At 34.5% G+C, this 25,784-nt stretch overlaps 1 protein-coding gene across 1 annotated transcript; it reads right to left on the bottom strand.

Annotated features, from left to right (window-relative positions):
- Positions 1 to 1,694: 1,694 nt before the first annotated feature.
- Positions 1,695 to 23,998, bottom strand: LOC149423438 (uncharacterized). The gene is made up of 13 exons (XM_089631546.1): positions 23,764 to 23,998; positions 23,650 to 23,669; positions 22,725 to 22,825; positions 21,531 to 22,644; positions 20,958 to 21,146; positions 20,585 to 20,869; positions 18,570 to 18,709; positions 18,261 to 18,444; positions 16,903 to 17,046; positions 16,721 to 16,820; positions 15,997 to 16,130; positions 14,213 to 14,353; positions 1,695 to 6,347 (listed from the first exon to the last, which is right to left on the bottom strand). Exons 1-13 carry the CDS (start codon positions 23,768 to 23,770, stop codon positions 6,165 to 6,167), a joined length of 2,742 nt encoding a protein of 913 aa, XP_089487672.1. The 5' UTR covers positions 23,771 to 23,998; the 3' UTR covers positions 1,695 to 6,164.
- Positions 23,999 to 25,784: the final 1,786 nt, after the last annotated feature.

The following is a 25,784-nucleotide window of genomic DNA, read 5'->3' as shown; positions in this document are numbered from 1 at the left end:
TACTAAGAAGATATATTACTTTTAGTAAGAAATTACATAGAGTTTTCCAGCGTTACTGCAGGTACACATTTGTATTTACCACGGGATATGAAAAATCTGGTGAAAGTGTAATAAAAATATGTTTTTACTTGTTTGTTTTTTTATTATTAAGAGGTACCAAAGATTCACTGAATTGTAACCCTCTGTTAGATCTATACAGTACAATAATTAATTTAATTGCTCTGTATTGTATTTGTAGTACATACTATGTATGTACCACATTATTGTGATCGCTTAAGTTGTATTGATATTACATTATTATTTTTTTTATTAATTTAAACGCCCTGACGGTCTTTTACATGTTACATATTTTACATAATTTACTGCATAATACAGTGACCACAGAAGGTTTTTATTTTTAAAACATCAACACAAAAATAACAATTATTTTTAAGTTCACAACATAATATCTACAAGAAAACAATAAATATACACAATCGCTCTTTATATGCTACATAAAAATGTCATTCAGGTATCTCTGACTGACAGACAGAGCTGGCAGAGACATGTGCCATGTATTTTGGCGCCTTCGGCGTTCATCGGCTCAGTTCGTGGCGTTCGTTCACTTCGGGTTTTCTGCGTGTACAAGGAGTGATGTGCAAATAGAACCCTCCATTCCAGGCTAGCGTGAAAAGTGCAATGTGGCTCGCCACTAGACAGGTTGCGACAAGTACTGTCAGCAAAGGAACCACTAATACATTCAATATCGCAAACATACGAACGCATTTAATAAACCTAGGCACTCAAAAAAAAATTAAACTCTAACAAATAAATAAAAATAATTCACATTTTTAATTAATGTTTATGAAAAAATTATTTCACTGTCGAATAGCGGCGGGCACATACGAATTGTTCTACGGGCACGGTTTTGGGAACCCCTGCATTAGACGGTTAACACCGCGAAGTTTGTATGCAGTAGACGGTTAACAGCGAGAAGTTTGTGTGCATTAGACGGTTAACACCTAGAAGTTTGACAGTTGTTTTTGGATTGATATTGATGCTGAAAACAGATAGTGCTCTAAAAATTACAATCCATTTGTTAAGATAGGGGAATCTATCGAACGGACTGCCCATTTCTGCAAGCTCAAGGTTATCTTGAGGGCCCAGACTATATTTCAACAATGGGGCGCATTTTGAATTTGTGCAGCATCAGCATTAGATGCTCCGTAGCGTGTGTTTGAGATTTTTTTTTTCATTAACTTTTTCTGAGGAAGATAATTACACTTAGAGCCCGTTTCATCTTTGGGCATTTTGAGAGGATATATTCGATTTTGTTCATTGAGCTTGCTTCAATGTGTTCCAGATGTTCCATTTCTTCTTCATTTCTAGATTTTAATACTTACTGCACTCAATTTAATACAAAACGATGGTCAAATATTATCAAGCTGTTTTTTTTTTAAATTTTTAAATAGTAACTTAGAAAACACCACTTTTATTTTTTTTACTTAATGCTGTATTGTACTGCCCTGAAGAAGCTACGGTTTTAGCAAAACCCGGTCGGCATTAATATAAAAAATAAAAGTGGTGTTTATGATATTGTTTTATTTTAAATTAATTACAATGTCACATAACAAAGATATGAATAATGTTATTTATTCACCGTTTGTCTGAGGAAATGAAAACCAAAACATTGAAAGCACACAGTTTTATTAAATAAAATATGAAAACAACATATATAATGTAAATACAAAAAAAGTTTTGTATCTGTGGAAAAGGGGAACCACTTTGATTTTTGATTTGTTGGTTACATAGAATTCAATTTAACTCATTGGCCTCCGAATTGTTTAGCTAAAAAATTGTCCTTCACATCCGAAATGAGAATTAAATGAGAGCTTTTTTTTTTTAAAGCGGATACGGTTTACACATAGTTCCCGTGAGCATTTAGGCCATAGGCCCATTGTGCTATCTCACATTTTACTTCAATCCTTTAACAACAACCCAGTCCCTTTAATAGTTCACCAGGGTTGTTATTGGGTATGTGGCTATGTCTTCTGGTTCTACTGTATGTCTCCCCAGGTATCTGAGCCTAGTTCCCACCAGGGAAGGACATTGGCACCATAGTTGAAATGAGAGCTTAAAAACATATTTGTATATTTGAAACCAAGCAACATGAACAACAAAAAGAAAACCTTCGTGCAAAATGAGAAAATAAAGATTTGAAGTGGTTTTTTTTACATTCGAAAACAGTTTTCTTTTTCTAGAAAAATCTTTACACTAAATATTTGGCTATCGCCGCCTGTGTAACCTGATATTTTCGTCCATTACATTTACAAATTCCCATTCCACTACATTTACAAATCTCTAAATAGTATAAAATAATGTTGCTTTTCGTGTCTGTCTGTTTGTGCGCTTAGTTCTTCTAAACTACGCAGCAGATTTTAAAACGGTTTCACTATCGTTTAGAGAATTTCTTCCGAAAGGTTTATATATACAGGGTATATCGGCACTAACCCGACAAACTTTAACCAGCTATTCCTTAGCACATTTGGAGTAAAAAATGTTATAGGCATTTTGCTGTCCGGTAGCATTTTTTTTTCAATTAAATACAAAAAAATTAAAAATTTCCACACTCCATCACTTTCATTGGCATTGCTTTTCGTGCTCAACAGCTGTTATAAGCAAGTATGTCGAAAAGTGTCTTTGCTCTTTCGCACACACTAATTAATAATAGTTAAAAATGAGACGATTGGTGCCGTGCCATTTCGTTGTGATTGTAAAAGCGCGTCAATATAGGTACACACGTACATTATTCAACGGAATTCGAATAAAATATTGCCAGATGCGTTTTCAAACTTTGACAAAGGATAAAACAGTGGTGACATGTGGTGAAAATATGAATAGTAAATTTTCTTTTTTAAAAAACGTTACCGGACAGCAAAGTCCACATAAGATTTTTTACTCCAAATATGCTAAGGAATAGCTGGTTAAAGTTTGTCGGGTACGTGCCGATACACCCTGTATAATACATGCATATTATATCTTTACAAAAGTCGACGTTTTTTAATCAAGTCAAAAAAATATTTTTTCGGGCACTTACATTGCTAACGCTGGCTAAACCTTAGAAGATACAATCAAATAATGTACTAAGGAATCATGTAAAAGCCTACAAAAAAGTCCATAGTGATATATGTCTATCTTCTAAGGATAACCCACAATAATCATTTTTATCTTTTACATACTTTATGGGTTATTTGCAAAGATATTAGAAGAACGAGATATGCTATGTTGGCCGCCGGACCGTAGCCGGAGTACTACCTAATTAGGGTACTTTGAACGGTATCGGGACGTGTATGCACAGAAATCTGTTCTATGTATTAGTGCGGATACCTTAGCGCAAGCGTAGGTGTGCAGTAGTATTGGTGAACAAAACCGGCGACACTCGGCAAAACAATTTCACTCAGTACGAACTGCGCATAGCACATCTCGTTCTTCTAATATCTTTGGTTATTTGCGATGCTACTTTAACCAATAAAATATTAATTCTCATCCAAATATGTTAGTTATGTTGAGCATTTATTAGTGTATATTAAAATTGCCTGTACATAAAATTTAAATCAATATCTAGAAGATATCGCAATTTGAAAAATCACTTGCAACATAACTATTTGCCACACTCACAAAAGTCCCAGCGGCGAGTAAGGAAGAAAAGCGAATTATTCTTATTTTAGTGTTGTTAATTTGTGAATATTGCAAATATTGGTTCTTTCGTAATTTAAGGTTTATTTTCCGTGATCCGTAATTATGTATCGAAAACATAGTAATTTGAACAGGCTCAACACAGGCTAGCCTAGTGAGGCGGTATTTGAGAAACCTCAACTGTACTTTCATTTTCTCTTTACCTTCACAATATTATGTTTGTATTAATAGTTCTTCATTTTTTTAAATTTTATAACCTTAAATATAAAAGTTACAAATCAATGTACACCATAATATGTATGTATATTTGTAATGTGTAAACTTTCCTAAATAAAGATATTATTAATATTATTATAATTCAAGAAAAAATATAACTTTTAAATATTATCAACTAGCTGTACCCGGCAACGCGTTGTTGTGGCTCAGTCAACATATAATAGTCCATGTGAGAAGCAATCCGTGTCTAGATCTAAACCGCACAATTCTAAAGATTGGCCCTAAGCTTAGTTAATGGTAATTGCAAACGCCAATCGACTTGAGAATTGCAATTAAATTAAAATGGCATATCAGTTGGAATTAGGAATGAGAGGAATGAAGACATCTTCTCCTTTGAAAGATCCTGTCAAGATTGTTGCTTCTACGACATTGCTCATTATTTTTTTTACTACAAGCCGCATGCCGTTGGAAAACTTTGACTGGTTTATATTTTGCAACATGACAATTTACAGGCTGATTTTCAATTGCAGTACGTGCGGTGCCATCTCTGGCAGATCGAGTGAATTAAAAAATTCTATTGGTTATTAACTGTTCCACAACAGTGTCAACGGACTTGAATGTGACTGCCTCGCTTTGAATGTTAGACTGAATAATATTGTTAAGTTCGTAGATGTCTTTTTTCGTGGCCGCAAGAACAGCTCGTTCACTCAGCCAATCTTGATTATTATAATTGGTTTGAATATGACGAAATGCTTTTTCAACTAATTCTTTTTTTGACATCACTAAATTACAGAAGTTATGAGGCAATGAAATTGGTCCTGGTCAGATCAACCGGCACCTTCCCGTTCCCAATTTCCAACAATTGATGTGAGAATATCTCAGCTGATCGATCGTTTTGCAGCTGAACACGCTAATTTATAGTTAATTTTAGCGTCTTTTTGTGTGTCGTCACAAAGCAGAGTATTTCAGGCAAGCATTTGTTTTTCGTCCACTGGTGTCGATGGAGGAATTGTAGGTAATATTTGCCTATAATCTCCTGCAAGCAATATTAATACATTCTCAAATGGTCTGATGTTTCCATGCAAATCTTTCAATGACCGATCAAGAGCCTTGAAAGATTTTTTGTGCGTCATTGTGTATTCATCCCAAACAATAAGTTTGCATTTCTGCAATACTTTTCCCATGCCGGATGCTTTTGAAATGTTGCACGTGGGAGTTTCAATGAAGTGCATGTTCAACGGCAATTTGAAAATGGAAATTCCGGACGATGCGAGAGCTAAGGCTGTCAATTTGGGATCGAATTGCTGAGGGCATTATCAGAGGGCATCTTTAGTATGTCGCGTTAATTCTGTTCTGCAGCTTCAGATCAGCGAAGCCTGGCTGCACGTCGTTCTGCTACTTCTTCGGCACGTATTTGAGCTATTTTTTGTCTGTTTTGCTTATTCGCAGATGCCCGTTCTACCTCAGTTTGATTTGCAATTACTCCTCACACTGCTTCTACTCCGCAAGTATGATGACCTAAGTTTGATGTCAATTGTTGTTTTGTTTGTTTTCGTGAAGAAGTTCTTGCAGCGGAAACGATATACCTTTTTATGCCAGTAGAAATTCCGCAGCGTGCATTCAATTCATCATTGCCCACACCGATGAAATACATCAAGTTGAGGCAGTTTAATTTTAACTGCGCCGCAACACATTCCTTTCTTTTCTCCATTATTTTTCAGAGTCTTGCAATAAGGACACACTTCAGTCACAGTGGCGATGAGAACATGGCGTATCAAACTGTAATCATCAACTGGGTTGTACCAGATTGCAAGGCGATTATAATCGACTGATTGCTGAGCACGAAATGATAAAAAAAGCTTGTTTGTCCAACAGATGGCGCGTGTTTATTTTATGTACAACAGATCTCGCTGTTTTTAAAAAAAAAGCATGTTTGTCAAACAGAAAAAAACATGTTTTACCTTTCACAGGTCACATCTATAAAACATAGGTATATGTATAAAAACACACCCGTATTCGATTGCAACGTTATGTCAAAAATTTAAAAGCAATCGGTGAAGAATTTTCGGAGATTTAAGATTTTGAACAAACGAACATTTACATTTATATTGAATTAAGATTTCACCAGAAGTAATTGGCCTTACTTCAGGCACAGCAGACACCCACATTTTCCTCCGTTTTCTTTGTGGTTTTTACACTTATACAAAGATAAATCACAATAAACCTAACTAAACTTATTGAAATGCGCGTTGCTCCTGCCGCAATCAAAGAAATCATTGGTTTTTAGGGTTGGTTTTCTTGGTGGTCACTCCGTGCTGCGCCCGCATGTGCTTGAGGAGATCTCCCCTCTGACGGTAGTTCTTGTCGCAGAGGCTGCAGGCGTGGGGCTTCTCCCCGGAGTGGCGCAGGATGTGCACATTGAGGACATGGGAGCGGCGGAACGCGTCCCCGCATATCTGAAACACGATACCACATACTGAGTTCTATGATAGAATGCTCAGTCTTACACATAAATGTAAAAGTTCAAATTTCTCACATTTATAAATAAAAAAAACATTCCCGGGTTTCTAGGAATTTATACTTTTATTCCGCAGTAAATATCTGTACTTCCGTTAACAATATCTACACAATATTTCATTGTAGGACCTCCTAGAAAGGAGGACTAATAAAATATTGTACACTTTTCATTCTCTTATATCTTTGATGGGCGGACATAACAGTATAACTGCATTTTTGACCATTTAACGATTTATATGAGAAAATGTGCCTTGTGTATGCCGGGGTCAATGGTATTAATACTATTGATGCCGGCATACACAAGACACATTTTCTCATATAAATCGTTAAATGGTCAAAAATGCAGTTATACTGTTATGTCCGCCCATCAAAGATATTATATCTTTGATGGGCGGACATAAGAGTATAACTGCAAAAGTGTAACTTTTCAGGAGAGCAAAAAAACATTATTATGAACCCAATTATTTTGCTACAGAACTCATATTTTGAGAAATGGGTTATTATTTACAGATTATTTAATCCATTTAAACACATTGGTGTTATTTATACAAATAATAAAGATATTCAACATATACTATTTGAACCATTGAAGATGGAACATAAATGTGTCCACTTATACTACTAGAACTAACTTATACTATGTGTACCACTCAATTAATGATATTAATTGGTCTACTTATATTACTGAGACCATCTTGTACTGTTTGTAACACTGAAAATATGACAGAAATGCGCATATTTATCTTATTAAAACCACTATTAAAAAAATATTTATTATTATTTTGTGAAATAAAAGTACAAGTATATTTGCATTAAAAAATGTATTTTAGCACAGACATTACACAAAAGTATTATTCGAATTGTTCAATATCCGGCAATGGACATCACCATCCTTAAGATTGATACACGGGATGAATTAATGGTAAAAGTGCCAAAATATCCTTCTTCTTTTCTTTTGATATTATTATCATTATAACACTTGCCTGGCTTAAGTGTAGGATTTCTATTTACTCGTAGATATGGTGTTGGCAAACACTGCTGCATATCAAATGTGTAACTGACTACAGTACTGTCATTCTGGGCCCTCTCTTTGTCTGCTTGTTTGGAGACAAATGCAGAATCTGCTAAAATATGGTGATTTTTTTGCTCATTTTCAATATTATTTTTCTCATTTGAATCCGCAGTTGTCTCAATTTTCATTTTGAGAACATCGCATAGATGGCATGTGTCAACTTTTGGCAACTTAAATTTCAATTTCAACTTATGAAATTCTTGAGAATATGTTTTGCGTGAGACAGGTTTTGTTGTCACGCTTTCACGATACGCATTGTACATTAATTGTATGTTTAAATGCGCAGGTAAATATTTTTTGTCGTTAGTTCTTCTGGTGTAGTGTGATTCGTAAGAGGGAAATGAATTTATGTGTTTTCTAACATTCTCCAGTTCTTCATCACAGTGTTTGTGGATTGGCACAATACTCCCTCTCTTGTCACCCTCAGTCAAGCCTGTCAAAGATTTATTTTTATTTTGGATGACTGTTGTAACAAACATTTGACTTTCATCTAATATTTTCATAAAGCAACCTCGGCAAACATTCCCCCTTTTTCCATTTATTTTGAAAAAAAAACCATTTGAATATTTTCGATTTTTTATAATAACTTCATTGGTAGTTCGCTTTATTGGTCGAACAGTTTCCATAGAATCAATAAGACTTCCTACATATGCTACTCTTTTTGAGTACTCTCCAAGAGCCCAATATTCAGTAAAAATTTGTTCTCTGATAAATTCTGGGATGCGTTCATTACATTTCATACGACAATTAGGTAAATTTTTCACGCATCTTTTCCTCACAGTTTTACTCTTAAGGGTGGTATAAGATAGACCGGTATTCCTTTTTGTTTTCTCGTCTGCTCTGTATTTTCTGGTATTCATAACCGCCTTTGTATTACTATCAGTTTTATTTCCATTTTCTGGGGTGTTACAAATACTGATAACTGGTGGTAGTAGTAGATTTTGTGGTTCCGTGTGGGTACTTAGTAAATCTTCACAGTGTGGGACATAGTTAGGGTCTTTATCAGTGTCGTCGCTACTAAAATCGCTATCATGACTTTCAAAAATGTTTTCGCTTACAATCAGTTCTTCATTTCCATTTGCTAAAGGGCATTCATTCATGAGAATGTCGTTTGAAGAGATAACTTCTCCTAGAATGTCAGTTTCATTATTTAAGGCGGCTCCAAAACAGTCTGATGGTGTCCATCTAGAAAATAGTTTGTGAAAATTATAATCATTATGTATAACTAGAAACATACCCAAACAATTATATCGTACAATATCATGAGAAATACAAATTGTATTCACAACATACCTAAAACTTGTAAAAAAATATTGTCAGACAAAGGCATGACGTCATAGCTTGTTGAAGGAATATTCATAGCTTGTCGAGTGGGCTCCAAAGCAACCTGACCCTACGTTCCTATAAAAAAATAAGTTTATATAAATTAATATAATGTTATAATAAAACAGATCAAGCAAAATGAAAAATAATTCATAATAATTATGTTAAACTTATCCAGTATCACAATAACTAACATTTAATTTCCAATGAAAGATTTACGTATTTTATATTTCAATAAAAAAAATATATATATATATACAATTGGTATATTATAATATGTACATTGTACATACCTATAACTTGTAAAACACTATCGTCTGACAATGATTGCATTTTCTCATTGCTTGATGAAAGTATATGCATTGGCACATTGTTAGATTCAATTTTATTATTTAATGAGGAATTCAAAACACCTTCATCAGGAGCTCCTATAGAATATAAATTTATGATACATTAACATTAATCTCAGATAAAGAATAAGGCACCATCATAATATTATTTGAGGATAAAATACCATCATATAGGTACATAGGTTAGGTATAGAACAGTTAGGTATATAGATAAAACAGGTATTTCTCTATTTTATTATAAACATTGATATAAAAACGATCTAAAGTTGGAGAAAGCCATACATGAAATTAATTTAATCTCTATTTGGTATCTATATGATTAAATGTATTCCTAGGTATTCTACTTTTTTGGGGTTAGAATTTGTAAACTTTTGTTATTAAATTTACTGATATAAATAGGAAATATTATCCAAAATTTATATACTTACCACAAGCCTTGTTTAAATTTTTCATCATTTCCATAAAACGCCGAGATCTTTTCATTTTGTAATAATAATTAATTGAGTTAAGTAAATAAATAACCCACAGAACACTTGATGGTCACAATAGTACAAGTTCATAGGCACGCCTAGCGACATAAATCATTTAGAAGTATTATCGGTGGATGTAACAGTATAAGGTACACTTATACTTATGAAGCAGAAGAAATGTGTCGAATTACTTTTTGCACGTGTGTACCATCTAGTACAAGTACTTTTATTCTGTTTGAACCGAATCTTTGAGCTAAAGAGGTGATTGTCATTACGAGTATAAGTGATCTTATACTTATGAGCTCAAGTATTTTAAGTTAGTTTAATAGGCACAAAGTTGTTTATTTATGTTTTGAGTACTGGTGGAACAATACTGTTAACTTTTTCGCCGCTACGCGCATCAATTCATGCGAAAATAATTCGTGCCCCCCACGCTACGCGCATCATATCATGCGTTTCACTTTAGCGGCTTGATACTACGTAAATACGCGACGAATTTAGCAGATAACTGAACCAAAAAATAGTTCAATCCTTTTTCTTACTGACATCTGGCGTTTGCTGGTTAAAATATAATAAATTGTTTACATAAAACATTGTGAAAGCGATGATTCGTTAAATCTTCATTCAGTCATTTGAATGTCGCGCCGCTGAATCGTTGTGTCATCCATAGTATTTCTTAGGTGATCTAATCTGCTTTGATGGACTTATGCGTCAATGTAAAATATTGACCGATTTCTATTTTGCGAATCTTTTTAAGTAATATATTTTTCTGTGATACATTAGTTTGTTTGTGAACTTAAGTGACGTGACGTGTTTTAAAAATAGTTATTTTACTCGAGACTTTTTGATTGACTTTCGTTTGTTTGTGAACTTTTACGTGACGTGTTTTAAAAATAGTTATTTTACTCAAGACTTTTTGATTGAATTTATTTTGTGATTTTATTTCTAAATTTTGTGGACAACCTAAATAGTAATTTATCTGTCTATATTTATAGGCTTACCGTTTATATATCAAAATTGAACTCCCTTAAAAATGGCAAACCCCAGTCTTACGGAAGACGAAATTTATGAAACATTTTTAGACATGGACTCTGATTTAGAAATAAGTGAAGATGATCAAGATATACCAATTACTGAAGAAGTTAGTGACAGTGAAATAAACGCCCCCGGGACAAGCCAAGATCATGACTCTCGTACACCTAACTTAGACTATACCGTAAATGCAGACTGCTTTTCTTCTTGGACCTCTGGTCCATTTATTCCAATAGTTCATGAATTTGATGATTTTGTGTCAGGTTTTGATCCATCCACTTTATTTTCTGGTAATTCATCGGAAATTGACTTTTTTGAATACTTCTTGAACAAAGAAATAGTGACAAAAATGGTGATCGAAACTAATCGATATTACATAGCCACCATATCAAAACAAGAACCTTCCCAAAAATCCAGACTTCGTAAATGGGTTGACACATCTGTCGAAGAAATGTACATTTTTTTTGCACTGTTAATGTTAATGACGAGAAACCGACATCTTACTATCGAAGAACACTGGTCCACTGACCCATTGCTCGCTAGTACAATTTTCGGAAAAACCATGTCTAGGGATCGTTACGAAATTATATTGCAAATGTTACACTTCTCAAACCCCGACACACAAATTCCTGGTGACCGACTTTACAAAATTAAAATCCTAATTGACCATACCCGAAAAATGTTCAAAAAAACTTTGATACCTTATGAAAATTTATGCATCGATGAGAGCATAATTGTTTTCAAAGGGCGTTTAATTTTCAAACAATATATACCATCCAAACGTCACCGGTTTGGAATTAAAATGTTTGTATTATGTGACGTGAAGACGGGTTTTATATTAGACTTCATTATTTATTGTGGCGAAGGGACTGACATAACTGACTCTGAATGTCTCGGAGTTTCGGGGGCTGTAGTAACGACACTACTTCAAGATTATTTAAATAAAGGACATAATCTATTTATTGATAATTGGTACAGTAGCCCTCAACTATATGATTTTCTCCATACTAACAAAACCAATGCATGTGGTACGGTGCGGAAGACACGAAAAGGCATGGCAAAATTTAATAAACTTAAAAAGGGTGAAATGAAAGCACAACATCGTGGACCTCTGTTGGCTTTAAAGTGGTGCGATAAAAGAGAAGTTCACATGCTAACAACCTTACATGACGACTCCATGGACATGACGGGAAAAGTTGATTGGAAAACTCGTCAACCAATTATGAAACCCAAGTGCGTTCTAGACTATAATAAGTGTATGGGTTCTGTTGACAAAGTGGACTTGATGTTAAGTAGTATTAATTGCCTGCGAAAAACAATTAAGTGGTATAAAAAAGTGGCCTTCCATATTATTGATCTGTATTTATTGAACTCTCATGTAGCTTTTAAATCAATTACAAATAAAAATGTTAGTTTAGCAGATTTCCAATTAGCCGTAATACGACAATTATTGCAAAAATATCATGAAACTTCCCGATCTGAGCCTCATTCTCGCTTTTCACACGATTTACCTCTGAGACTAACTGCTAAGGCATTAGCAAAACATATGCCCCACCCAATAAAGGGAAATAATTCTCAAAAACTTCACCGAGCCTGCCGAGTGTGCGCCATTTCTAAAAAAAGGAAAATGTCCCAGTATAAATGCCCAGAGTGCGATGTGACATTGTGTGTGTGGCCATGTTTTAGAAACTACCATGAAAAACAAAACTTATAAATATTTCTCCTCGTGTTAACTTTTTATTAAAACTTTATTTGTTAGTAGATATAATAATAAAAATAATTGTGTTTTGATGATATCGGCGCAGTGGTCCAAATCCCATCAGACCGGGTAAGTAAATACTATAAACAATATAGCAGTGTGCATGCGATGGCGACAGTTCTTGTTGATTTCTTGTGATGGGTCACTGTTTATAATATTATATCTGTATCCTGCGGTTTATTGTTTATTTATGTGTTTCAACAAACTTCAAGAGCATTAATAAAGCTTTTAAGATAAGCAAATCATAAATCTGTCTAGAAATAAGAGATTTATAGCTGTTTCAAGTGGTAGGTTTTGATTTTCAAAGTGAGTACCGCGTACGAGTGTAATTTTCGGTACATTTGATCGCGGTGAAAAGGTTAATACCATTGATGCCAGCATACACAAGACACATTTTCTCATATAAATCGTTAAATGGTCAAAAATGCAGTTATACTGTTATGTCCGCCCATCAAAGATATATCTTCTTAAAATGTAAAAATTATAATAGGTAGAGCTATAAAAAACATTCAAATATTATTATTTTATTTATTATTAGTAATTAAATATGTATAAATAATTTTCACAAAATGTAACTACAGTGCCATTAAACAAAAAAAATGTTAATGCATATTGCTAATACATTGTTAATTTTATAAAAACGCCAATGAATGTAATTAATTTGCCGGTACTCACCTATTCTGAAGCCAGTAGTACAAAATTGTTTAATTTATGATTACATATTTATCTAATTATGTATTTACACATATAATAATTCATGTTTTTTTCCTTAAAAAAACTCTTTTCCTATTAAAATTTCAGTCCAATGTTTTAAAAAGTTGTGTTAAAAAGTGAACAATGAAAAAAAAATTATCATTTTTATTCTGTTTATTTCTATCTCCTGTAACAGAAACTAATTGACACTTCACTTCAAAGTGTTCATCATGATTCAATTAATTGTGGGCGATTTCTGTCAATATGATATCCACAGAATTTGACATTTTAAATGAATCCATGCAAATTACGTTAGCAATAATAAACATAATTTCGTGAACGAATATTCAAGACAGCTGCCATAAATAAACCACTCACATGGCTACATTGAGATCAATGGATGGCTATTTTTTATCACACAAAATACTTTCAATGGACATTTATTGTCATCTCCCTCCAATACCTTAATAATCTTAGGTCGCAGATTCTCTCTCTTGCCGCGGTCATGACCGAAACCCTCAACAAAATAAATTTTGTATGATACTAAACATAGTCAGACGAGTTAGTGTTTACCTCCTTTTTTCTGTATGGCAAAATAGAAAGAAAGAATATAGTTGGGGGACAATATTTAAAGTGACTTTTTTTATTTGGTCGCTAGATGGCACTGAAACCGGCTATTATACGAATTCGCATGAATATTTTAAGCTAAATTAATAATCGGGTAGTTTGATAAATCCATTATTTTTTAATACATGTAATAATATTGCAGCACATTTTTGGGAGGTCATTGACTAAATGACCTCCATAGAAGGGCCGCCACTGGTGCCATTTATTTTATTCTTATCATAAAGTCATTCAACCATTTTTATTCTTACATCAAGATGTAATCTGTCAGTTATATTTTGTAGAATATTTAAGAACATAAATGTGGAAAATTCAATTAAAGAACTACGTAAGCAAACCTAGTAATACAAATTGGCAGCAATTTTATAGGACGGTGATGAGAATATCACAGAACTAAAAGTTTTTCTATCTACATAATGGTTAGATTAAATAAATAAACTTACATTGTGAATCTTACAGATTAAATAAACTTAAAACTTACATTACAAATATAGGGCCTGTGATCGGTGTGAATCTTACAGTGCTGGCTGTATACATGTTGGGTCATGAAGGTCTTGTTGCAAGTCTTGCATTCAAAGGGGCGGGCCCCCGAGTGCTTCCTGGTGTGGTTGTCAAAATCTGCCTGGTTCAAAATACATTATTATTAGGACAAAACAAAATATTCTAGTAATAAAAATGAGCTTAATTTATAATTTTGATTTGCTGAACTTTTGAAAGGAATATTTTCTATGGGCACTTATTCTAAGGTCATGTTCCTCGGTGGTCGAGCAGTTAAGATCCTCAACTTCGAATCAAGAGATAGCAGGATCGAATCCCTGCATCGCTGCGGAAGATTCTCTCATAATCACTCTGGCGAGAGACTGCATGAAATTTATTTATTTAATCAATTTATAAATTTTTTTATAACATTACAGTTTTAGGGTCTAAGTTATATATAATTGTACCGTTTAAACCAGAGGTCCCCAAACTTTTTTGACTCGTAGACCACTAGCCTAATTTTTTTTTCTGTAGATCCCCGAATATCCAACATAACAATATTCCCCACAACACCCGACAACCGGGTGGCGATATAGTTCCCCTGAAAAACTGTGCAGAGAGGGTCTTATGAGGTATTAAATAAATGAAACATTCTGTAAGCAACAGGTATTTCTTCCTGAAGCTAGAACCGCCGAAACCCCTTTTCCTAATTTCCCTCTTCTACGTTGGTGCTTATTCCATTCCATAGTTAACATCATCAAACCTAGTTTTAACTATCCCGAGCCAAGTGGGGGAGTAGGTAGTACCCAAAATAATTATCCTCCTTTTACATATGCAATACCTCCACATATCTCTAAGGAGTGGTAATTGGTCATGCCCATAGACATATGAATATTAGTAGACCTGCCCTAAGTGATTAAAAGCGTATTATCCCCACTCCCCATACCGGTTCCATTGGAGCCGGCTGTGCTCGCGTATGGCCTCAAGTGAAATTTGAAAACGTGACGTCATCATTCTTGTCGAGGCATCATCGGTTCATTTTACGAAATAACACGGCAAAATGTTGACTTGTACTATGAAAACTTGTAAAAATAGATGTGAAAAAGAGAATAAACCCAATTGTCGTATTACATTCCATATATAAGCATTATTTTACTTTATTTTAAGCATATTCACATCGTATAATATGAATCAGTTGTTACTATGACATCGAGAAACGTCTGGACGCGAAACACAAAGCTGGTTGGTTGCTGGGAAGTAAATTATGAACATTTATAAAAGTGTCTTAACTAAATACTTAAACGAAATATTCGACTCTGAAAATAGAACCGAATTTTTTTGCCGAATTTGGACTTCGCAAATTTGTTCATAATGTGGCGAGTAATTTGCGCTCCCATGTAAAAATGTATATTCATTCAAAAGCAGATTTTACTTTTAAGAAGTAAATGGTGATATTATAATGCGAGATGCCTATTTACTGTCAGATTGATTTATTGACGAATCACAGTCAGCTTCACTCCCTTCGTTCTTCAACAGTTGATTTTACCCCTCGCCATTATCTTCTCGTCTATTAATTCCTATGTCTGTGGTCATGCCTAAGAAATAAACAGATGGGTAACGTCCGTAGAGATGGAAAAATAAAATTGCTTTAGCGGTGTTAGTAACCAGATTTCAATAGCCAGGTACTTCTCCTCCTTACCATCATCAGCCTGACAACATACCTCAATTGGAGATACCATAATCCTACTGACTCCGAGTTATTCATATATTTTTTTTTTATGTATGTACCTTTAATTTGAAGGTCTGATTACAGAGCGAGCAAGAATAAGGCCTCTCATCGGTGTGTGTCTTGGTGTGTGTTATCAGACCAGAGGACTGGCTGAAACACTTGCCACAGAAGTCACATCTGTAAGGTCTTTCACCTGCAATTCAATTACACATAGTAAGAAACAATACATCCACCCAGGGGCGTGCCATCCATATAGGCAAATAAGAACTGCCTATCCTTCATTACTTGCATAAAAATATACATATCATGATTGCCGCTCAAGTTTCCACCTATCTTCTGGAGTGAGAGGTAATCGAAGAAGCACGCCATGTGCCAGTCGTCATATTTTGAAAAATTTGAATTTAAAATTTTCCAAGAAAACTGGCAAATTTGGAGAGAAGTCAATTTTCCGAGATCCGTGAATGAAGGATTTTACTTTTTAATTATTGAAGATAATATTAGCGATTCTTAAATGAAAATTTGAAACAGAAAAAGATTCAATTAAATGAGACTGAATTTTCTGTTCTAAATTTTCGTTTAAGAATCGCTAATATTGTCTTTATAATTAAATATTACAATTTGAGGTTTAACTCGGTAAGTTATTCCAAAAATAAAAGAAGGATTTTACTGTATTTGTCTGTGCTTGACTGCTACACTATTAACACCGTTAAGACTGTCATCAAGAATAGTTCATCTTTGGATCAGAGAGATTGTAAATTCATGAAGAAAATAAGATAATCTTACCTGTGTGTGTCCTTATATGTTTAACAAGAGATGCTTCATTAGGAAATGCTTTGGGGCAATAATTGCACATGTGGGGACGAGTCGGGTCTTTCTCTTGAATCTAAAATCAATAATACACAGATATAATATAAGTATTCTAACATTTGGCAGAGGTGTCCATCGCAGGATATGCAGTTACTTACTGAAACAGGATGGGAATTAACTTTATGGGTGTCGGCATCTGCTGGGGAGGAGAACACAATGCCACACATCTTACACTCCAGGCTAACTGAACCTGACTTGTGTCTTGCTATGTGGGCCACCATCTTGCCCAGGGACTGGAAAGTCTGGAAAACAAGAGATTATTTATAATTGGTAAGTAAAAACATAGTAATTACCATGCGAGTCATTCTCCAAACAGTCGAGTTCATAAACGGTAAAGTTTTTACAGTTATTGTTTTTTTACCTTTTAGTATATCTACAATTGGTTTCATATTTAATGTTTTTTAAATCAAAACTCTTGTAGAAACGTCCTATATAACCTATCATTAAAAAAATGTAAAAAATAATAATATCTGTTGAAAGCATACGTTTTTCCGTTTTTACTAAAAAATGATAAATGTTTAAATGCCTGTGGTAAGTAAAAAAGCAGTATAATGATTATTATTATTATTTACTGTGTTTATATGTAATCAATGGCCTGCATAATACAGTGGTTATAATTTATAATCCTTGGCTACGAATTCAGAGATTGCGAATTCAATTCCCGGCGTGCGCTAGTAAACTTTATTTGTTTAATTTATGTTATTTCACAATTTAATTTAAAATTATATATAGTATACGTTCCAGAGTGCTAGATACTTTCAGTATCTACTTAGTGAAATCGCCACACAGGAGGCGGATAATAATTTGCCTCAGAACTTGTCAATTTTGGGAATGCTGTGTAGAGGATCTTTTCAAGGAGAGTAAGAAGTGAACATGGCACTTGAAGAAACCCGTGTCTCTTCCTCATAAAAGGAAGCAGGCAAATCGTTCCCCAGTCGTAGAAAAGACCCATTCTCATGCGGCAAAAGTCAACTGTGTACAAATGTTGAATGCATTATTACATATTATTTATTTATTTATAACCGTCAGGTTTCCACGGGACGCCGTTATAGATTGAAAGACAGTGCGGCGGGATAATGTTTATTCAAGATGGTAGACAAAAACACAGAAATTTCGCACATGTAAGTTAATCGCAGTAAATTCTAAATTGTTGTTTTTTTACTGAAACCAAAATATTGCATTTTACTTACCAACAGTGGTAAAATTGTGATAATATCAAAAACAAAATTATGTTTTTTTAATAGGAAAAATGAAAAATATTAAATTGTCTTACGTAAAAACTTAAGAAACTCGATACTTAATAACTTCCCATATTCAACTCGTGTTTGCAAATTTCGGTAATTACTTTGGTTTTACTTACCATGGCATCACTGACATCAAACAAAAATTACATAGTAGGGTACTCCATATTAACTTGAAATTTAAAGAAAAGTCGACCGAGATTAATTTGTTTTACCTTGGAACAATACTGGCAGCAGAATAATTTCCTTGCCAATGGCCGGTCAGGATAGTCGTCCTTGTTATGAGATACAGGATGTTCCGACTTGATTGCCACGTGCAGGAGAAAGTCCCGGTGGCAGTTAAACTCCTCATGGCAATAGCGACACGTGAAAACAGGATGTTTGCTGTGGTGCACCTGCCTGTTAATTTAAAAAGAAAAATAGTGATGAAAATATTTTGTAAAAAAACAGTAAAAATATCTAGAATCTCTTAAAATCATAAAAGGTTTACGATTACAAAGAAAAATACAGGATCAACTTATTACCTGTGGTTATCGAGACAAGAAATTTTAGTGTAGAGACGAGAGCAGTATTCACATTGGTAAAGACAGTTGACAGTGATCTCCTCCAATTCCTGTTCAGAAGTCGGAGTGTGGCCGTGCTCTTTGAAAAGATGTCTTTTAATCTGAAAATCATAATGAATGTGTTAACTGTCTTAATAAATTAAGGGTATTTTAAAACATTTTATTTCAAAATTTCATACTAAAATTAATTTTTAAGGTAAGAAATTGTCATTCTCGCCAAAACATCACAGGACATTGGTGGTCACACGGTATTACCCTTATACCTACGTAGCTCACAGGCTAACAGTTCGAGGTGTACTCGCCAACGGGGTTTAAACCATTGCTCCTAAGTAAATTTGAAATGAGTCTCTACTTATTAATTTTTACAAAAACATTAATTTTGGGAGTCGGTGTTTTAAGTCGCGGTCGCGCTGTCATTTGTTTTGTGTTGTGAGCGAATAGCTTCAATATTACCACTTTAAACCTTCTAAAATCTCAGGACATAATACTAATTATTATTCATACCGATGTCTAAAAAATAAAAAAGGTTACAATGCAGTTTATCGATGTTCCAGGAAGTTTTTACTCATTTTTTATTAATTCTGAGAGTAAAAATATAGAATTATATAAGTATATAAAGTAAATCCTCATTATGTAGTAAGTAGTAAGTAATAAGTAATTAGTAAAACTAATAATTTGAAAGAGTACTGGCAATTTTTATTACCTATTCAAGAAAGAATTTTGATATTTGAAAATATTAAACCAATTTCAATACTTCATTTATCATTTTTATTTATTCTTAAATATATTTGTATTACAAAGGTATAGTATATTGTCCTCCACGCTAGGAGTTCACCTGTGTTGTGGAGGACTTTTTCAATTGTAAAGTTATATAATACTAAAACAATACAGTGGAGTTAGTTACACAGAGAAACAATAAAAATTAAAATATAAAATTGATTTTTCCATAGTTATAATAAAAAAAAGTGAAATATAAAAAATTAAATATTAAAAGAATTGCAGCTAGTTCCATATGTGTTTTTTGTATTCTGTAAGATTAGATGTTTTATATTGTTTTGGAAGTGATTTGTATAGTTTTATAGCCTGGAATCTGTAGTGTTTTTGTCCAAAGGATGTGTTGGTTTTTGGTATTAGTAGTTGGTGTGCATGTCTTGTTCTAGTATTGCGAGAAATTTGTGAAGTTTTAAATGTGTTTAGGTTCTTGTAAAGGAAAGTAAGTAATTGTTTTGAATATAATTTAATCTAATTTCATACTTCTGACACACAAACAAAAGAATTTATCCCCAAAGGAATTTATTTTTTAATAAGAAAGTTGTTCGAAATGAGGTTTCTTTTTTGATGAAAATGTATTATATTTAAAAAGTTAAAAATGACAGTAAAATTAGTTTTTGGGGTGTTATGCCGTGTTGCACTAACTCCTTCTTTAGCCAACGTTTCGGACAACGTTACAGTGTCCATCATCAGGGCAGATGTGTAATTGATAGTGGTGAAATATGTGTTTAAGTACGTCTGTGCGATACCGTGTTGCCAGGAAACTACTCTACGAGCTGGTTGTACAGTAAAATTTAAAATGGTTTTCTGCGTTTAGCTTTGGTGTAGTCGTCATTTACCGGATACCAAGAACTATTGAGCTTAGCTCCGTCGTCTCTATCAATATTAATGGGATTTTTGTGAATTTCGATTGCTTCCGTAATTAGGCGAGCTCTGTGATTATTTAGTATTTTTCAAAAATTCTAAAAACTTCTGTCTTCAGAATGCTCTAATTAATATGATAAATTTTATGCAAGAGATTTCGTTGTAGGAGACAACCTCACCATTTATATGAAAATTCCTACAATAGTCACGCTTCGGGAATATTCCCAAAAATTTTCCAGTGAATTTACCCATCACTACCAGCAACACACTTCTGTTAGTTTATCTTTTCGGTGGCTAACATGAGTTGAAGCACAAAAATAAAATTGCAAAATGATAATAACCTGCGCTGGGTTTGAAAAAGCCTCCATACAATGATCACATTGGTGACAGTAGCGTCTCACTCCGTGGGCAGTTTCCTCATGCATCAATCTCATGGACAACCTGGTGAAGTATTCACCGCATTCCGCACAGGAGCTGCCGTCATACTCCTTGGAGGACTTGGTCATGAGTTCCCACGTTTCCTTTTCTTTTTGGGAGTGCTTGGAGGAGTTAAGAGCTCTTTTGGCACGACCACCCCGGTGGAGGTAGCAAACATGACGATACAGAAGATTTTCATCGGCGAATCTCTAGAACATTTCAGAACAAAAAATCTTGAAAAAACATTCAAAATAAAATCCCTCATAATTTTAAAGTCACTAATTAACAAAGTCTTACTTTATTACATATAGTACAGAGTCCCGCTTCCTTGCCCATATGGAATTTCATATGAAACTCCATTCGATGTTTTGATTTGAACCTTTTGTTGCAGAAGCCACAGAAAAATAAGCATTTTGAATTGTTCTCAGGGACCATCGGTTCTGTGTTTATGAACTGTTCAGAACTATTGTCCGAAGGAAGTTCTGCCTGAAATCATATATCAGTGTTAAATGGGTCCATATTATATATTTGTAGAAATTAAACTAACCTCTTACATCGTTGATACGTAGTGTAAGAGCTCATCCATAGATGGCGCTAGATATTAGTCTATTAGACGGCGTTTAGCTTTCGAATATTGTAGAGACCGACTGCATAATAAATAAGGTGGGAACCTCAAGGTCAGTGTCCACATTATTCCCACCGCCTGCTAATTAAGATATCAGAACCCACTGTCCTACCACATTAAAAGCCCAAGTGTTTGTTGAGCTGGAGTTTTTTTTAATAAGAGAATTTGTGAGAAACCCGAGAGACACAACATAACATAACATAGAATTCGGACAGAGTTAATTAAAATAGTCAAATAATACTTACAGGAAAAGTATGGAGGTTCATGTGTACAAGCAGCTGTTCTTTGGTAAAGTAGGTTAGAGAATGACACAGGACACAGATGTAATTTCCACTTGGTGTGCTGTGATTCTGTATGGAATGACTGTATAGAGATTCGATATCCGGAGCTAATCCATTACAGAGGGTGCACATATACATTGCTGTATTTTCCAAGACCAACTGGTAGCTTTCATCGTCTTTGACAATATTTATATCTACATCTGATTTCATCAAATCACTGTTTGCAGTAGAAATCTCATCCGATGTTTGCTCTACCGTTTCTATAATGACATTTTCACTGATGTCATCGACGATTGTATCCATGTGGGTGATCAAGTTGTGGCTCATATTAACTCCGTTATTATGAGTGATTAGAGTAATTATTCTTCCTTTCAGTTCATCGTTAGCATCGGACACAATCTCCGCATAAATGTGATCATTATGAACACATTGGTTCGTATCATCATAAATTTTCTTTTCCATATCTTCAAAATTTTGTTCCGGAGCAGAACTATCGCAAAATTGTTGAAACATTTCTTTCAGAACATTATCAGAGTCCAGAACAGTTTGGTGGAACTTGAAATGTTTCTCCAATTGTTTTTGACACTGGAAACAAATATTTTTGGGCAAATCATCAGTCGGGGCCACATTGATTGGTAGGCAGGTATTTATTTGATGAAAAACTTCAGATGTCTCTAATATGCTCAGCATACTGTGGCTGTCGGAATTACTTCCGGAACATAACCTACAGATGGTTAAAGCAACGTGATTTGTTTCCTCCGGAACTATGTTCACCTCTTCTGAGTTATAGTTTTCATTACTGATTAAGAAAGATTCATCCAGAGAGTTGCCGGAGAAATGGTTTTCCCGCAGGAGGACAGAAATGCTTGTGGCGCAGTCAGCACTCAACACATCGTTGTAAGAAGTGTCTTTCAAAAATAGCGTGGGAATGGAAGTAACTTTCAGAAGTTTCTTGTGATTTTTAACAAAACTGTTGGCAGAGAAATGGACAGAGCAGATACTGAAGTTCTTATTTAGTGTTTCCGTCATGTGTGATACTAAATCCTTTCTGTTGCACATTAGCAGCCACTGCAGACATCTGGAAAGACATATCTGAGAACATCTTGTATGTATAGAGTAAATCATAATATCATCCGGAAGCTTTACGAACATACAAACCTATTCGCATTGAGAGGAAAGGGGAAGAAATGAACATCTGGCGACATGTTGTCAGTGTTGGTGCAGCCAGGCACCGCACAAGACTTCATCGGAAATAATTCCTGCAACCGTAAAAGATCAATGTAACTCTTAAATAATTTTATGAACGCAAGTTTATATATTACCATGTCACTGTGTTTTGTCTACCAATAAATAAATTATGGCATCAAACAAATTTATGTGTATTGTACTTGAAGCATTGAGTGGAAAATATAAATTTTCGCTAAGTTCCGAGATAATCGCATTCAAAATTTTTGGTAGAATATATTTCCATAAATCTTTACGTTAGACCAGGGGTGGGGAAGCTGCAGCCAGTGAGGCATTTGGAGCGGCCCGCGAGTGTTTTCTGCGCGGCCTGCTGACCACAAAAAAATACTTTCAGAATGCGAGAACGGTTTTCTTTCACGGTGTTTCAGATATTATTAAGACATTATTACAAAACCCAGAGAAAAGTATAACATAATTGACAGGTACTCACTTATGCACCTATATTACTAAAAGCATTACATTGGTGAAACACGCGAGGCCCACACATATTATGAGAGTGTATTATTAAATATTTTGTGCCTATTTGGATTGAAGCGGAACCTTTTGAAAATCTTCGAATCTTACAAAAATGGCGTCAAAACTTAGGAAATTTCGATAATGATTGAAATAAATGGAACATTAGAAACTTTGACGCATCTTTTACCATCATCTCCCTGACGAAGTGTTGTTTAAATCATTTGTGTGTAAGCGGAGTACGGAAATTGTACCTTGATTATTTCTATGCACACATGCTAAGTCCTTAAAATAATTAGTACGTAGATTTTAGAATATTCCATTTCAATAAAATACAATAAGTGTGTATGACTAGTCCGTTTATTTATACATCACAATTACTTACCACCGATTTGCAGTCCTCATCTGAAAGCAAAAGAAATAGTAAGTAAGTTATATGATCGAATATTGTATTAATGTGTTCACGGCAGCAGGTTATTTTTGATGAGGAAATAGTTACCTGTCATTTTTATTTAATTTTGCGTTGTAAATGTTTACGTCAAAGAAAACACATAATGTAAATACTACACCAGGTTACTAGACTACAAAAACATTGGCTGAATCAACAACAAATTTAAAAAAAACTAAACAACGTTCGAAGACGATGTTATTTTACCAAAGGCATAAATAAACCACCGACCCAAGGCGAGAAATGGGAAACGTCAAAAATCGGAACATCCTGAACCATAAATAAACCGTCCTGAACTGTCAAATTAATATGTCATAGATAAAACCGTCGAGTTTTATTTGTTTGCTCTTATCTTCGCCCGTCGTCCCACGGGTCGGAAAGCAATCGATATAAACCGAATGCCGCAAGACCACCAATGCCAATTAATTAAAAAATGTCGCTAGAAGAAAGGTATTTTTCGCTCGAATAATCGCGTAGACCACAAGGTTCTCCTCGGCCGAATTTCGGCCGAACGACATATTCGTAAACAGGGAATTTTTATCTAAATTCTGAAATCGATTTCATTCGTGTGGCACGTCGGATATTTTCATTCCAAAAATGACACCGGAAGTCGTCGCTTTCCAGGACTATTCCCGGGCCGAAATCTGGATGAATGCGTTTTTTTTAACTAATCTTATTTGGGGTTAAAGCCCAGTACTAATTTGGTTCATGTGGCCTATAGGATGGAATTTTTACGGTTATCGCTTGGACAATTTCCTTTGCAGCGTCTTGCAGCATTCGGTTTATATCGATTTCTTACCGACCCGTGGGACGTCGGGCTAAAATATTGAGATGAAAAATAATATTATTAAGAATTTTGACACTGGCAACACAAAAAACGCCACCATTGTGTAGATACCTTATATTACTAATAAGGTTAGCTGTGATTGGTTTATTTATGGGTTAGCTCATTGAGGGGGTAGAGCTGTGATTGGCTAGAAAATCGTGACGTAGATGGAAGATCGTTTTTCACCGTGAGATTTGAATTTATGGCATTTATATAGAGCAGTTTCACTTCAAGTGCGAAATACAAATGACTTGGAATGCATTTGCAATGATTTATTTATAATGCGTTGGTCGAGGTTATTTATAAACACGTTGTACATATTGCCTTTGAAGACATTCAAATTTTTAAATTAATAGTCTCACTAACCACAATTCGAAATCGAAGCAAAGAAAGGAACTTCTAATGGCGTTAACTGTATTTATTTATTGGATGATTTGTATAGCGCCGCTTTTGTGAGATATCACCTCAGGGGCGCTTTACAGTTAATGCAGATATTACAAAAAAATATAAATATTACAAATTGAAATTGAAATTAAGTTAAATAAAATGAAGTACAGAAACAGATGACACGAAGATGGAGAATCTGCTGCAAGAATCCTAGGTGGTGAGGAAACTGGACCAGCTGCTGCAGCGAGAGAGTCCACCAACAGTGCCAGCACGAGGTTCGTCATCCGTCCAGGTATGTGTCTGCTGCTAATAAAGCGCTGACACAATGTCCTCTCATGGATTCCAGACCTTGGCAGCACCGCTGTGACATTCGACGAAGGTAGAGGATGGAGACTCTGCAGCAAGAATCCTAGGTGGTGAGGAAGTTTAGTGATCATATGTGAATAGCCAGGTACTTCCCCACCTTCCTCTCCCCATTTCTTTCCCCTTCCTACACCGAAATAACTTGAACACTTTTCGTCACAGCTAAATTGAAAAATACAATTTATTTTTACACAACATAATTATACGAAAATAAATTTCAGCATGGATTTCAATAATTATTTTCATAACATCACTCCACATAGGAGACCCCGAGGAAAACAAATTCCTGACGGCCTATATCACTTTTGGTGATGCAGTGCCAAAGGTCTTTTAAAGAGAAAACACGAAAATCATGAGTGAGAGTGAGTGAGATAAATAATGTTAACCAAACCAATAATGTCAACTAAAGTCAAGTTTTTTTGAAGTATTTTGAGGCTTCAGACCAGAGGTGGCTGCCAAATTCAACAGTTGTTAAAAGTATGTAATGGTGATGTAT

The sequence above is a fragment of the Hesperophylax consimilis genome, chromosome 5 (assembly GCF_061612785.1).
Source record: "Hesperophylax consimilis isolate HC1 chromosome 5, BYU_Hcon_1.0, whole genome shotgun sequence".
In the NCBI taxonomy this organism is placed as follows: domain Eukaryota; kingdom Metazoa; phylum Arthropoda; class Insecta; order Trichoptera; family Limnephilidae; genus Hesperophylax; species Hesperophylax consimilis.
The sequence above is the reverse complement of the archived record's forward strand: the minus strand, read 5'-3'. Positions and strand labels throughout refer to the sequence as shown.

Bases quoted from the DNA above. Each gene is read 5' to 3' on its own strand.
- LOC149423438 (XM_089631546.1), bottom strand. The intron at 21,147-21,530 runs GTAAGTATTATT...ATATGATTTCAG, and splicing joins TGAACCTCCATACTTTTCCT to GCAGAACTTCCTTCGGACAA. The intron at 16,131-16,720 runs GTAAGATTATCT...ATTGAATTGCAG, and splicing joins ACATATAAGGACACACACAG to GTGAAAGACCTTACAGATGT.